General features: G+C 35.9%; 1 protein-coding gene across 5 annotated transcripts in view; it reads right to left on the bottom strand.

Moving 5' to 3' along the window:
• Positions 1-13489, bottom strand: part of MICU1 (mitochondrial calcium uptake 1) — a 177194-nt gene that overhangs the window by 21110 nt on the left and 142595 nt on the right. For all 5 annotated transcript variants that reach the window (XM_006915530.3, XM_025049349.1, XM_025049351.1 and 2 more), the window contains one exon: positions 2950-3058. In XM_006915530.3, the coding sequence (XP_006915592.1) occupies positions 2950-3058 (109 nt within the window). The remainder of the gene's footprint in view (positions 1-2949; positions 3059-13489) is intronic.

Raw genomic sequence — 13489 nt, 5'->3', positions numbered from 1 at the left:
ATTATAGACCAATATCCTTCAATATTTAACAAAATGTTAGCAAGTCAAATCTAGCAATATATAAAAAGCCTAATACATCATTACAAAGCTGGGTTTCATTCAGGACAATAAGGGATAATCAGTGTAATCTACCATATTAAGAAAATAAAGGAGAAGAGCTAGATAATCATTATTTATATAGAAAAAAATATTTGATAAAATTTAACAGCCATTGATGTTAAAAACCTTTTTTAAATTTGGAAGAGAAAGAAATTTCCTTAATCTGATAATGAGCATCTATGGTCTAATCTAATATCCAACTTAATGCTGAAATATTGAATGCTTTCCACCTAAAATCGGGAAGAAGCCAAGGACAGCCACTCTCACTTGTACTCAACATTGTACTGGTTGTTAGAGCAAGTGCAATAAGGCAAAGAAAAAAGCATAAATACCAAAAAAGAAGAGGTGAAACTATCTCTTTTCATAGATGACATGATTACTTACACAGAAAACCCAAGGAATCTACAAAACAACTAGGATAACAAATTTAGCAGGCAGCAGAATATAAGACAAATATACAAAATCAATTGTATTTTAATAGCAGCAGCAAAAACTGGAAAATAGAATTAAAATTCCATTTATAGTAGCATCAAAAAACATAAAATATTAGGCGTAAATTAAAAAAAATTTGTACAAGACCTGTATACATAGAAAACTATAAAGCTACTGCTGATAGAAATCAAAGATCTAAAAAAGTGGAGAGAGAAAATATGCTCATGAATTAGAAGAATCATTATCACTAAGATGTCAACTCCCCAAATTAATTTGCATTTTAAATGTTATTGTAATCACAATCCTATCTCTTTTTTACATAAAAAGTGACAAGCTGATTCTAAAATTTATACGGAAATACAAAGGATCTAAAATATGTAAAGCAATCTAGAAAAAGAAGAATCAAGTTGGAAGGATTTATAAAACCTCCTAATTCATGACTTTCTACAGTAATCAAGACAAGCTACAGTAATCAAGACAGTGAGTATGGGCATCAAAATAGATATATACATCAATGTAACAGAATAGAGAGCTCAGAAATAGATCTACACTTAAAAGGTCATCTGATTTTTGATAAGGTGCCAAAGTAAACTAAAGGAGGGCCTTTTCACCAAATGGTGCTGGTACAACTGGATGTAAAAAAAAAATCTTGACCTCTATTTTATACCATATATAGAAATTAATTTGAGGTGAATCACATATGAAATATAAGAGCTAAAACACTAAAGCTTTTAGGGGAAAATATAGGAGAATATCCTCATAGTTTGGTTTATTAGAACCAGAAAGTAATAACTAAAAAATAAAAATTTGATAAATTAGACATTTTTATCCAAATAAAAAACTGCTAATCAAAAGACACCATTAAGAAAGTAAGCCACAGACTAAAAAAATATTCATAAGATATGTATCTGATAATAGGACTTGTATCTAGAATATCTCAAGATCTTCTACAATTCAATAAGACAAGCAACCTAATAAAAATGGGTGAAAGATTTGAACTAACACTTCACCAAAGAAGATATATGAATAAGAACACAAAAAGCTGCTCAACAGCAGAAGCCACCAGGAAAAGACAAATTAAAAACATGAGACACCTTTATAAATACTCCAGAATCACTAATTAAAAAACAATGATACCACCAACTTCCAACAAGAATGAGAAACAACTTGAACTGTTGTACATTACTGGTGAGAGTAAAAAAGATACACTGTGAAAAAGGGTCTGATGGTTTTTTATAAAGAAATACTCACATTCCGCTAGACCCAGCAATTCACTCTAGGTATTTATCCAAGAGAAATGAAAATACATGTCCTCAAAAAGACTAACACAAGAATGGTCATAGCTTTATCTGAGCTAGCCAATAACTAGAAACAGTTAATGTATCCAATGGAGAATGGATAAACAAATTGTAGAGTATTCATACAATGGATTACTATTCATAAAAAAGGAACAAACAACTGTATGTGCAACATGAACGGATCTCAAAAACATGCTGAGAGAAATGTTATAAAGAGTGTACACTGTATAGTTCCATTTTTAGTGTAAGTTCCAGAACAAGCAAAATTAAACTATAGTGGAAAAATACACAGAATTAAGGTTGCCTCTTGGTGAGTAGGGGCAGAAATTGACTGTGAAGGAGCACAAGGGAACTTTAAACAAAATTGAACTTCAGTTAGTATTCACGGTGAAGTATTTAGGAGTGAAGTGCATTTATGTCTGTAACTTACTTTGAATGCAACAAAAATGATAGAGTGATAGAGGCATGAATATATGCATAGATATACTATCAGGGAACTACAGTGAAATGTTAATTGAGCCGGATATATGGATGTTCTTTGAATGATTATTTCGACTGTTCTAATAAAATGATGTGGGAAAATTGTGTTTTCAATTCCTCTGTTCTCTCACATTGCCTGTACAAACTGGAACAGAATCTGTATAAAGCAAGCCAACAGGGAATGCTATTCTCAGAGTCATAATTTTATCTTAAAAAAAAAAAATTTAATACAAGAAATAAACCAAGTCATTTCTTCTCACCAAAGAATGAATTAAAATGCATAGTGACTTAAGCCTCACATAATATACATAATGACTTCGGCTCCAATGAGAGAAGTTCCAAAGTTTCATGCACTTTGCCTGGGCTTAGATGTCTATCTCCAAGGCTAATCATTTCAAGATGGGCATCTGCCTTGACTGTAGCCTTTAGCACAAGAAAATATATTTGCTGAGTTTGGCCTCTCGAGGCTCATGCAAGGCTCATGCAACATCAACAGAATAAAACAAAACAAAACAAAACAAATAAAGAACAATGTCAAGACAAACTCATATATTACATTTAAGGAGGGACAGTCACCTAATAGATTATAGATTCAATATTTATACTGTCAAGAAAAACTTTTGGGTTTCATTTTCATTACCTTTATCAAGAGATGCCCCAGCCATATGGTAAAAGCTCAATGCAGTGTCCACATCATTAATATTCTTCAGGAAAGTAAAGAAGTTCTCCACTTCCTGAAATGTCAGACCCTGAAAGAAGGGAGACAAAGTAAGGCAGAAACCTGTAACAAAAAGCCACATAAAATGCAGAAAACTAGGCTGTTATTCATGCCTATCAATCAGAAATTTATGCTGTGTTTGGAACAGAGACCGAATAAATTAAAGATTTTCAAATTTGTATAAAATAGGGGAACAAAACTCTAGAATTTTACCCTGAGAAAGTCAAGCTGGCTAATTGCTTTACTCTCACATGTAAAATCTGACATGAAGTTGTTTACAGTGGTGGCTGGATATCTTTAATGAAAATATTTCTGTGCCCTCCAATTAGTTGCAGTATCTGTTATGACACTTCCTAAATGAGCTAAAGCTGCTTGATCTGTTACACATCTTAACAGGTGAGACCAGAGTCAGGACTTCCATTTAAATGATAACTCAAAAGCCAACTAAGCTTTTGAGGCTTAAGCTAATTAAAGAATCACCAAAGTCAGTAATACACACCAGAACAGTCTCAGAATTTAGCAGAACACAAGCACTTGGGAAGCTGTTCATTATCTCAATTTAAAAGTTACTAAAGAAGCAATTTGCCCCTTAACTTTAATCTGATGAATTCTGTGAATGAAGTTCTTTTCAAAAGATGGCCAAGTTTGCTAATCTCGTCGAATTCTACTGTCTATGATGGCTCAAGAGAGTAGCTACATAAATAGGGGCTATGCGGACTTCCCTTATAGGGAGGAAGATTTGTCCTATTTGCCTATTTCCTACTTCACATCCATCATGCTGTGATGGAAATGAATTCAATTTATAAGTAAATAACACTGAAGAGACACAGAGGTTAATGCCTTTTAATGAAAAATCAGGTCTTTAATGGATTGTAGATGTTGACTGGCTTCTACTTAATGCTGTTCCTCTTCTGATTTCCATTTCCCCAAACTACAGAGCCCAGGAATTCATAACTAGAACTCAATAATAAAGAAACTTAATATAGACAATCTATAGCACTTTCCTGGTACTCTCCGAGTGTGTCAATGGTATCTTTCTCATTTTATCAATCACACTAAGAGCTAAAATACTGTATATATAATTACATCACATGATCTTTTATAGTTCCTCCCCCTCCGCCCCAAGAATCAAAGAACTTAAACTTTTTATTGTGGAATATGATGACCATATAGACAGGCAGAGAAAACATAAATGTACAACTTAACTGTTGTAAAATGAATACCCATAAAACCTTCATTCAAGTCAAGAAACCATTATCAGCATCCTAGAAATCCCCCTCCTTCCTCCCAATAGGGCCCTTTCCCAACCACAGGCATCTCCTCCCAGTGGTAATCACTTATTTTTAGGAGATTCATTTCCTTGTTTAAAAAAAAGATAGCACTACTATCTATTTATGCATCTTTAAACAGAAACAAGAGTTTAATTATGTCTGTTTGTGAACTTTATAAATGGAATCATGAAGTATGCATTCACAGTCATGCACTGAATAACGATGTTTCAGTCAATGGCAGACTGAATGTGAGAGTGTACATGAGAGTGATCACATAAGATTACAACTGAGTTGAAAAATTCTTATTGCCTAGTGATGTGGTAGCTGTGGTAACATCATAGTGTAATACATTACTCATGTGTTTGTGGTGATACTGGTGTAAACAAACCTACTGCACTGCCTGTAGCCAGTCTTATAAAAGTATAGCACATACAATTAGGTGTTTCTATGTTTTGATAAATTTTGATACACAAATACCATTGTGTTACAATTTCTTACAGTATTCAGTACATATCATGCTGTACAGGTTTGTAGGCCAAAAGCAATAGGCTATACCATATAGCCTAGTTGTGTATAGTAGGCTATGTTTGTGTAAGTACACACTCTATAGTTGGCACAATGATGAATCGCCTAACTATGCATTTCTCAGAATGCATCTCTGCTATTAAGTGGCACATGACTGTATTTTATATAGCTTCTCCCTTTAAGATGTCTATATTTTTGTGTATATCTGCAGTTCATTTATTTTTATTGCTCTAAGTATTCCATTGTATGAATATTCCACAATTTATTTATCTATTCTATTTGGGCTGCTTCTAGTTTTTGACAATTATGAACAATGGTACATCTGTATTTAAGCATTCATTCAAACATTTATGGAATATCTACTATGTACCCTGTTCTATAATATTTGGCAGTGAAATGGAAGGCCCATATTAAATAATTTTTCCCTAACTTGAAGTCTTTCTCTAGGCCTTGACTTAGAGCAACCAGAAGCAGGACTCGTTCCTTATATGAATGTTATAGCATGCTATCTAACGTAAACACTAGGCTAGAATCAACCTTAGAGAGGAGAATCCCACTGGACCAGAAGTACAAGTTCTACAGTATCACCTGCTTGTGGATGGATACACTAATACCGTCTTCTCTTTCTATCACAAGACATGCAAAGATGGAAACAACACAAGTTTCCATCGGTGGATGAATGGCTAAACAAAATGTGGTATATACATATAATGAAATATTACTCAGCCTTTAAAAAGGAAATTTTGACACATACCATGTAACAACAATGAACCCTGAAGACATTGTGTCAATGTGAAATAAGCCAGTTACAAAAGGACAAGTACTGTATGATCCCATGTATGTGAGGTACCCAGAGCAGTTAAAGTTATATGTAGAGAAAGTAGAATGGTGGTTGCCAAGGTCTTGGGGGGAGGAAGAAATGGGGAATTATTGTACCTCTTAATCCCTTTGCCTTTTATTCCCACTCTCCGAACCCTCTCTTATCTAGTAGCCCTCAAAATATCCTTTGTATCTATGAATTTATTACTGCTTTTGTTGTTTGTTTTTTAGATTCCACATGTACGTGAAATCATGCGATATTTGTCTTTCTCTATCCTTCTCATTTCATTCAGCGTAATACCCTCTAGGTCCATCAAAGCAATATCTTTCTCCATTCCCTTCTGTTTAGTCTCCATTCCCTTCTGTGTGTGTGTGTCTTTTAATCTGAAGTGAGTCTCCTGTAGGCAGCATATGTAAGGGTATTGTTTTCTTATCCATTCAGCTACTCAATCTTTTGGTTGGAACACTTAACTCTTTTCCATTTGAGGTACTTATTGATAGGAATGTAGTTATTACCATTTTTATTCCTGTTTTGATACATGTTTTTTCTTTTTAAAGAAGTCCCTCCAACATTTCCTGTAATACTGGCTTGGTGTTGATAAATTCCTTCAGCTTATTTTTGTCTGGGAAGCTGTCTTTCAACTCTAAATAATAGCTTTGTTGGATAAAGTATTCTTGGTTGTAGATCCTGGGTCTTCATCACGTTGAATATTTTGTGCCAAGCCCTTCTGTCCTGCATGGTTTCTTTTGAGAAATCAGCTGCCAGTCTTATGGGCGTTCCCTTGTAGGTAACTAACTGCTTTTCTCTTGATGCTTTTAAGATTCTTTGTTTTTAACCTTTGGCATTTTAATGATAATATGTCTTGGTGTGGGCCTCTTTGGGTTCCTCTTTATTGGGACTCTCTGAGCTTCCTGGGGTTGTATGTCCATTTCTTTCACCATGTGAGGGAAGTTTTCCATCATTATTTCTTCAAATAGTTCTTCAATGTCTTGTTTTCCTTCAGATAGTCCTATGACATGAATTTTTTTACATTTTATAGTGTCCCATAGGCTCCTTAAATTATTAAATCTTCTTCTTTATCCATTGTGTTTTTTCCATCTAATATACTCTTCATTTCAAATGTGTTCTTCATTTTTGACTCATTCCCTTTTATGATTTCCATTTCTATTTTTATGTTTTTTATCTCTTTGTTAAAGTTCTCACTGAATTCATCTATACTTCCCCTAAGCTCAGTGAGCACCTTTATAACCAGTGTTTTGAACTCTGCGTCTGCTAGATTGACTCCATTATTCCTGGGTCTCTGTTCTGTTCTCTCTCATGGTTTCTGCTTCTTTGTCTTCCCATTTTGGCTGCCTTTCTGTGTCTGTTTTTATGTACTAAGCAAATCTCCTAAGTTTCTCAGTCTTATTAGTGCAGCTTTGTGTAGTAGGTGTCCAGTGGCACGGTCCTGAGAGGGGTTCAGCTGCAGGCCAAGGTTAGCCCCAGCCTGTGCCCCTCTGTTAACATTCAGCAAGCGATCCACAGATGCTGTGCTTATAGTTGCCTCAAGAGGCCACACCAGAAACAGGCCAGCTGCCACTAGTGTGAGTCTTGGCTCTGCTCAGTAAGGAGCACCTGACTCTCTGAGGTTACATCTGGATGTGGCTTGGGTGGGGCCATGAGTTGCAGGAGGTGTTGTTTCAGGAAATCCTCTGGGTGGAGTGACCTCTGTCATCCAGTCTGATGATGTCTCAGCTATGGCGGTGCTGCATCTGCACACTGGGAGTGGGGAAGGCTCAAGAGAGGAACAATGGATACTGCCAGCACTTCTGTCTGGGAGAGACCCTAGACCCTGGCCCTCATTCTGACAACTCAGTGTCCTCCTGTAAGTCCTTGGTGCCCTCTGCGCAGCTGAACTGGTGCTGGTGCTCAGAGTGAGCAGGTCCATCATCACTGCAAAAGTTCGCTTGTGGACACGGCCCCTTTAAAAGGCGTCTGCAGCTGCTGCTGTTATGGCCTTTGTCCCACTCAGCCGCTCAGGACCGTGCGGCATTGTGTCCTCGCCTCATCCTACCTTCTCTCGTTGCAGGGTGATTTCTTATTTCTCTCCCTACTTGTAGGGCTTGTTCATCTAGATCCCAGGCAATTTTCCTTGCTTTTTGTTCTAAGATTCTCTCAGAACTTTGATTTGGTCGCAAGAGGGATGAACAAAACCTCTATCATCTATGCCTTTTTTTTCTCTCTGTAATATTTTGCCTTTTATTACATAGACATAATAAAAAATATCCACTGAGCACTTACTAACCACTCAGTACTATGCCAGGAAGAGTGAGGGAGATAAAACTGCATTGGTGTCTTGATTTTATAGAGCTTAAAATTTATATAGGCCTCTTTAAAGAAAAGATAGTGCCAGTCACAAAATTCCTATTTTTACCTTAGTAAACAATCCAGAGGGTTTTAGAATAAAGCTAGTGTAAGTCTATAAAATGAGGTTCGTGGATGGAAAGTGAAAGGATATGCTTTTCGCAAGCTGAGTTGTTCAGACTAGAAGGCTATAGCATATGCACAATCTATTGACAGGTGACTTGAACTGCAGTCATAGTAGTCAAAGGAAATATCTTTCTTTTAGGCTTGGCATCAAAGATTTTCTTGACATACTGTAGAGAAGTGGAAGAAGGAGTTATTTTATTCTGTAACCAGCTGTTCAACAAATCAGTAATCTATCTACCTTTGGAAAGATAAACTTATATAAAACTGGGCTTCAGATGACTAAAAAAAGATTACAGATACTTTGTGGACAGTAGAAACACTTCTTTGTGTTGCTAAAATAATTAACATTAGGAAGTTGTTAAGCAAGCAAAGAGAATTGTCTTTCAAAACTAAAAGTAATTGATAAAATGTTTAGAAGAAAACATACAAAAATCTTTATGACCTTGGGTGAGCAAAGAGTTCTTAGATATGACATCAAAAGCACAACCCATAAAAGAAAAAAACTGATAAATTAGACTTCATTAAAATTAAAAACCTTTGTGTTTCAAAATACCAAGCAAAAAGACAAGTTATAGACTGGGAGAAAATATTTAAAAATCATATATCTAATAAAGAATTTGTATCCAGAATTATGTGAAGAACTCTTATAACTCAACAAGATAATAATAATAACCCAATTTAAAAAAGATTTGAATAGACATCTTACCAAAAAAGATATATAAATGGCTAATACGTACATGAAACGATGTTCAGAATCATCGGTCACTAGGGAAATGCATATCGAAACACAATGAGGACACCACCACATACCTATTAGTGTGACTGTAATAAAAAGACAACTTTGGAGAAGATGTGGAGAGACTGGGACACTGCTGTGGAAATGTAACACAGTACAGCCGCTTTGGAAAACATTTTGGCAGTTTCTTAAAAAGAAAGTTAAACATAATTTCACCATACGACCCAGCCATTTTTCTCCTAGGAATCTCCTTAAGAGAAATGAAAACATAGGTCCACATAAGGACTTGTATGCAAATGTTTATAGTGGTATTATTTATAACAGCCAAAAATCGAAAACTAATGTTCATAAACTGGTAATGGATAAACAAAATATACTATATTCATACAATGGAATACTACTTACTACTCAACAATAAAAGTAATACGCTATTTAATATAAGTAACAACATGGATAAACCTCAAAAATATAAGTAAAAGAATTCAGACACAAAAGACTACATTATTATATGAATGCATTTATATGAAATATCCAGAAAAGACCAGTCTATATGGAAAGAAGATTTATGGTTGTCTGCAGCTAGGGTGGAAATGGGAATTGACTGCAAATTGGCATGAGGGATCTTTTTGGAGTGATGGAAATGTTGTAAACTGGATTACAGTGATGATTGCATAAATCTATAAATTTACTAAAAATCATTGAGTTGTACACTTAAAATGGGTGAATTTTATGGTATATAAATTATACCTCGATAAAGCTGTTAAAGAAATACAAGGCAGTTGTAGATGAGAAGAGGAGTAAGAAAAATTTGGCTTTTTCTGCTGTCAGCTGTAAGCCAGATATCTAGTGCTGACTGGCCATGGGTGAGTGCAAACACACTGTAAAGGACGATTCCCTTGCCTTGACTTTTAATTGATCATAGCAAATCCATCTACCAGGAATCAGTCCAATCACTTGCTAGCAATGTTTCTAGAAACTGATATTCCATAATGACCACAGTGTGGTTTGACTCTCAAATATCTGCTAGAATAAGTGAATAGGAGAGTTCACATGAACATTATCCATAGATAACATGAACAGTTAATAATTTCATTGTTTTATTATAACTGTTTATAAGTACTAACCCTGCTTAATAGCTAGTAGTGGTATTAATAAACAATGATATACCCAGAAGGCTACTGTGGATAGGGTTATAAGAGGGAAACATATAGCAAAAGCAAATAACTTTATAACTTCTGCTTGTCAAAATCTCACTCTGTTTTTAAGGGCAAGTTCAAATTGTACCTCCCCCAACAATTCTTACTCATTCCCTTCAGTTGGTTCTAATCTTCCTCATTGGTGCCCCCAAAAGATCTCGAATATTTATTTAGGTATTTAATACGTTAATGCATTTGAAAAACATTTGCCTATAAGAAACTATACTGAGGACGACAAAGATGAGTAAGACATTACTCTCAAGAGGCTCAAAGATGAGTGAGTTGCCTTGTAGTATAATTATTATGTCTCTCTTCACTAGGAATGTTAAGTTCTATGAGGGCAGAGATTTGGTTTTGCTCATTACTGTATTCTCAATATTGAGAAGAGTGCTTGGCAAATAGTGGGTGCTCAATAAATATCGAATATGAAATTATGTAGTTCTTTGGACACATATTTTTTCTTATTAAATTATTACAAAGTATATATTTCTTGGGGATAGGTGATTTTTTATCTTTCTTACAGCGCCTGACTTAGTGTCTTACACATAGCAATATCTGCCATTGAATTGAACTGTAATTTTCAATTCATCCTTAAGTGGATTTGCTAAATCATTAAAGTTTGCAGCTTCTGTAAGCTTAAGCATAAAGAACCACCATTGTGAATTATATTTATAAAGTCTCAGAAAACTCTTTCTTTTAATGAGGAGAAGACGACAATTTGAAGGATTAAAAGTAAGAAAATTTTAGAGCTGAGTCAGATTTGGCCTTGAAGAATTCACAGAACAAAAGAATATTGAGGGGAATGGGGAAAATCTGGTAGAAGATAGAGACTAACCTTTAAAATAAAGCCAAAATAAAATATGTTCCCCCATTCAAAAAGAGAAAAAGAAAACTCTGTTAAATGAGAAACATGGTAGTTACTCAAGGCTTAACTAGATTAGTTTTTCCAGGAATGGCAGTTTCTCCAATTCTTTGAGCTACTACTCAGGTACAAAACAGCTAGAGACACTGATGGAGCATGGCCCTTCCAGAGCAGTGCCTCACAAGCCTAGCTGCACATCAGAATCACCTGGGAGCCTTTTAAGAAACACTGATGCCTGGACCCACCCACTAAGCTTCTGATTTAATTGGTTTGAAGAGGGACCCAACAATCCATTTATTTTTTTCCTTCGTATGGTCTCGATTTCTTGTCATTTTCATACACGTATGTTTGTCCCCCAACAACCACATTTCTTAAAAATTCCTCAAGTGATCCTACTGGGTGACTGGGGTTGAGAAGCACTGCTTCAGAGGAAGAAGGAAGAGTATGATTAGGAGAAATGAAATTTTGCCATGGAAAGGACAATTTTGCCATGGAATAGGAAGTGTTGGATTTTAGTCCAAACTCTTGGTAGGTCATTAATTTCTTTTTTTCTCTGTCTCTGTATTCTCAAAAGCAAAATGAGATCCAACAAGTCTGTCAGAAACACAGAAAAAGAAAAATGGCTATGAAGCCCTGTATGGTCATTAAGTATTATGCAAATATTTAGGACCTTCAATCTTTTAGGTCTAGTTTGATATTTTATACAGAACCCCACACAAAAAATGCTAACAGGATCCAAGTGAAAATTTGTATTTTCATGTTAATAAATTCAAAGTGGAATAAAGAAGCAATTAGAAAAGATGGTGGTGATTCCCTTTTAATGGGAAATGGTCCTAGAGAGATGGGTTGGTGACTTTCAGAGGAAAGGCCCTTCATTAACTCTCATTTTAGTTAATTACTATGTTCACAAACTATTTAATCAACATGAGAGGACAATAAATCTCAATTTCCTTGCTAAAGCAGGCTAGGAATTCTCAGCCAGAAGTAATTTAGCACCCCAGATTTTCATTATCTGACTAAATTTGCCCTTTCACTTTAGAGCTCTTTTGAAAGGTCTTCAGGTCCTAAATTAGCTCCTGCCAATGCTAAAATACTCTATTCCTTCAAGGCAGATGCCCCCAACACCCAATTTACTGCTTTTAAATATAAATTCATAATAAAACATGAATTGGCCTATCATGATAGATCGTTAGTTTAAGTCAAGTCAATGTCTGGACCGAACTTTAAAAATAAGTCTGGTCAAAAGAAAGGAGTGTTTCCTAATGCAAGCACTATGCTTGCAGCACTGGGGCTAAAAAATCCACCTAAATATTTGCAATCAATTTTTTGAAACTATAATTTTCAACAGACCTGAGCTGGTACTGAGTAGTGTAGAAGTACTGTCCTTTGCTAATGATGAGTCTTTCCCCCACAGCCAAGGGAACTGCTGCTATATGAACAGACTGAACTGAGTTCAGAGAAGCTGGCACTTTCAGATCTCAGAGCCCAGCCTTCCCTCAGCTGCAGTCCACAGCCTGGTTCAGAGGTCCGTTCAGCTTTTCAACACCCAAGACAAAGCAAAAAAAAAGTCTGGTGATAAGAATTGCTTTCTGCCAACTTGGGGCAATGCTATTCATGCAAGAGTTCCTACACAAAGACTAATGACTAAGAGAACTGAGACAAGTATTAGCAATCCTATTTCTTATTTTCAGTTATTGAGTCTTTAAAGCTACAGCATTCTTATAACACATACCTCCGACAAGCTTCTCTATTCATGAGGCCAGTAAGGTTAAATAATTTGTCTAATGTCCATGGAAACCTCTGAGATAGGACCCATACTCAAGACTTCTAGCTCCATGTCTACCATACCATGCTTGGCAAGCCCTCATGGAACATTTTTAGTGCCAGATCAGTTTCCTGGTCATGGCCAAATGGTAATCATTGTCCAGTGGAAAGGGTATTGGGCTGAAAATGAGAAGACAAGGGTTTGCTGGCACTGCTCTGTGTGTGTGTGTGTGTGTGATCTTTAGAGATCTGGTCTCTTAACTAATTTCTGCTTTAGTTAGTCCATCCCACTTCCTGGCAAAATGCCAGATGCTGAGTCAATTCTACCATCTGCCTCTTCCTGCACCAGATGCAGCCAGTGTTGAAAGGTATCAAGAGGGTAGTGTTGACTAGTGCCTCTGTAAATCCATGGTCTCCAATATCACTGCTACTCAAAATATGCTTAATCATTTCTTCCTGAATTCTCTAATAATCTTAGTATCAGTCTTTTTCTTCTATGCTTTCACCTTTCCAAACTATTTTTCATAAAGAAGACAGAGTCCTCTCTTTCAACATACATACAACCATGTCATTGCTCACAACCCTTTAATAACTTCCCACTGCATTGTGAATAAAAACTCATTCCATGCCTACAAGGTCCTGCATGTTTTGGCCCCTATCTCCCTCTCTGACCTCATCTCAGGCCATTCTCCTCCTTGCTAGTATGCTCCAAGAAGACAGTCATCCACAGGCTGAGAGCCCTTGTTAGAAATCTAACTTGCCAGCACCTTGATCATGGACATCTAGCCTCCAAAACTGTGAGAAACTAAATTTCTGTTG

Source organism: Pteropus alecto, unplaced genomic scaffold (genome assembly GCF_000325575.1).
Source record: "Pteropus alecto unplaced genomic scaffold, ASM32557v1 scaffold155, whole genome shotgun sequence".
Classification (NCBI taxonomy): Eukaryota; Metazoa; Chordata; class Mammalia; order Chiroptera; family Pteropodidae; genus Pteropus; species Pteropus alecto.
Note: the sequence above shows the minus strand (reverse complement) of the source record. Positions and strands in the feature narration are given on the sequence as shown.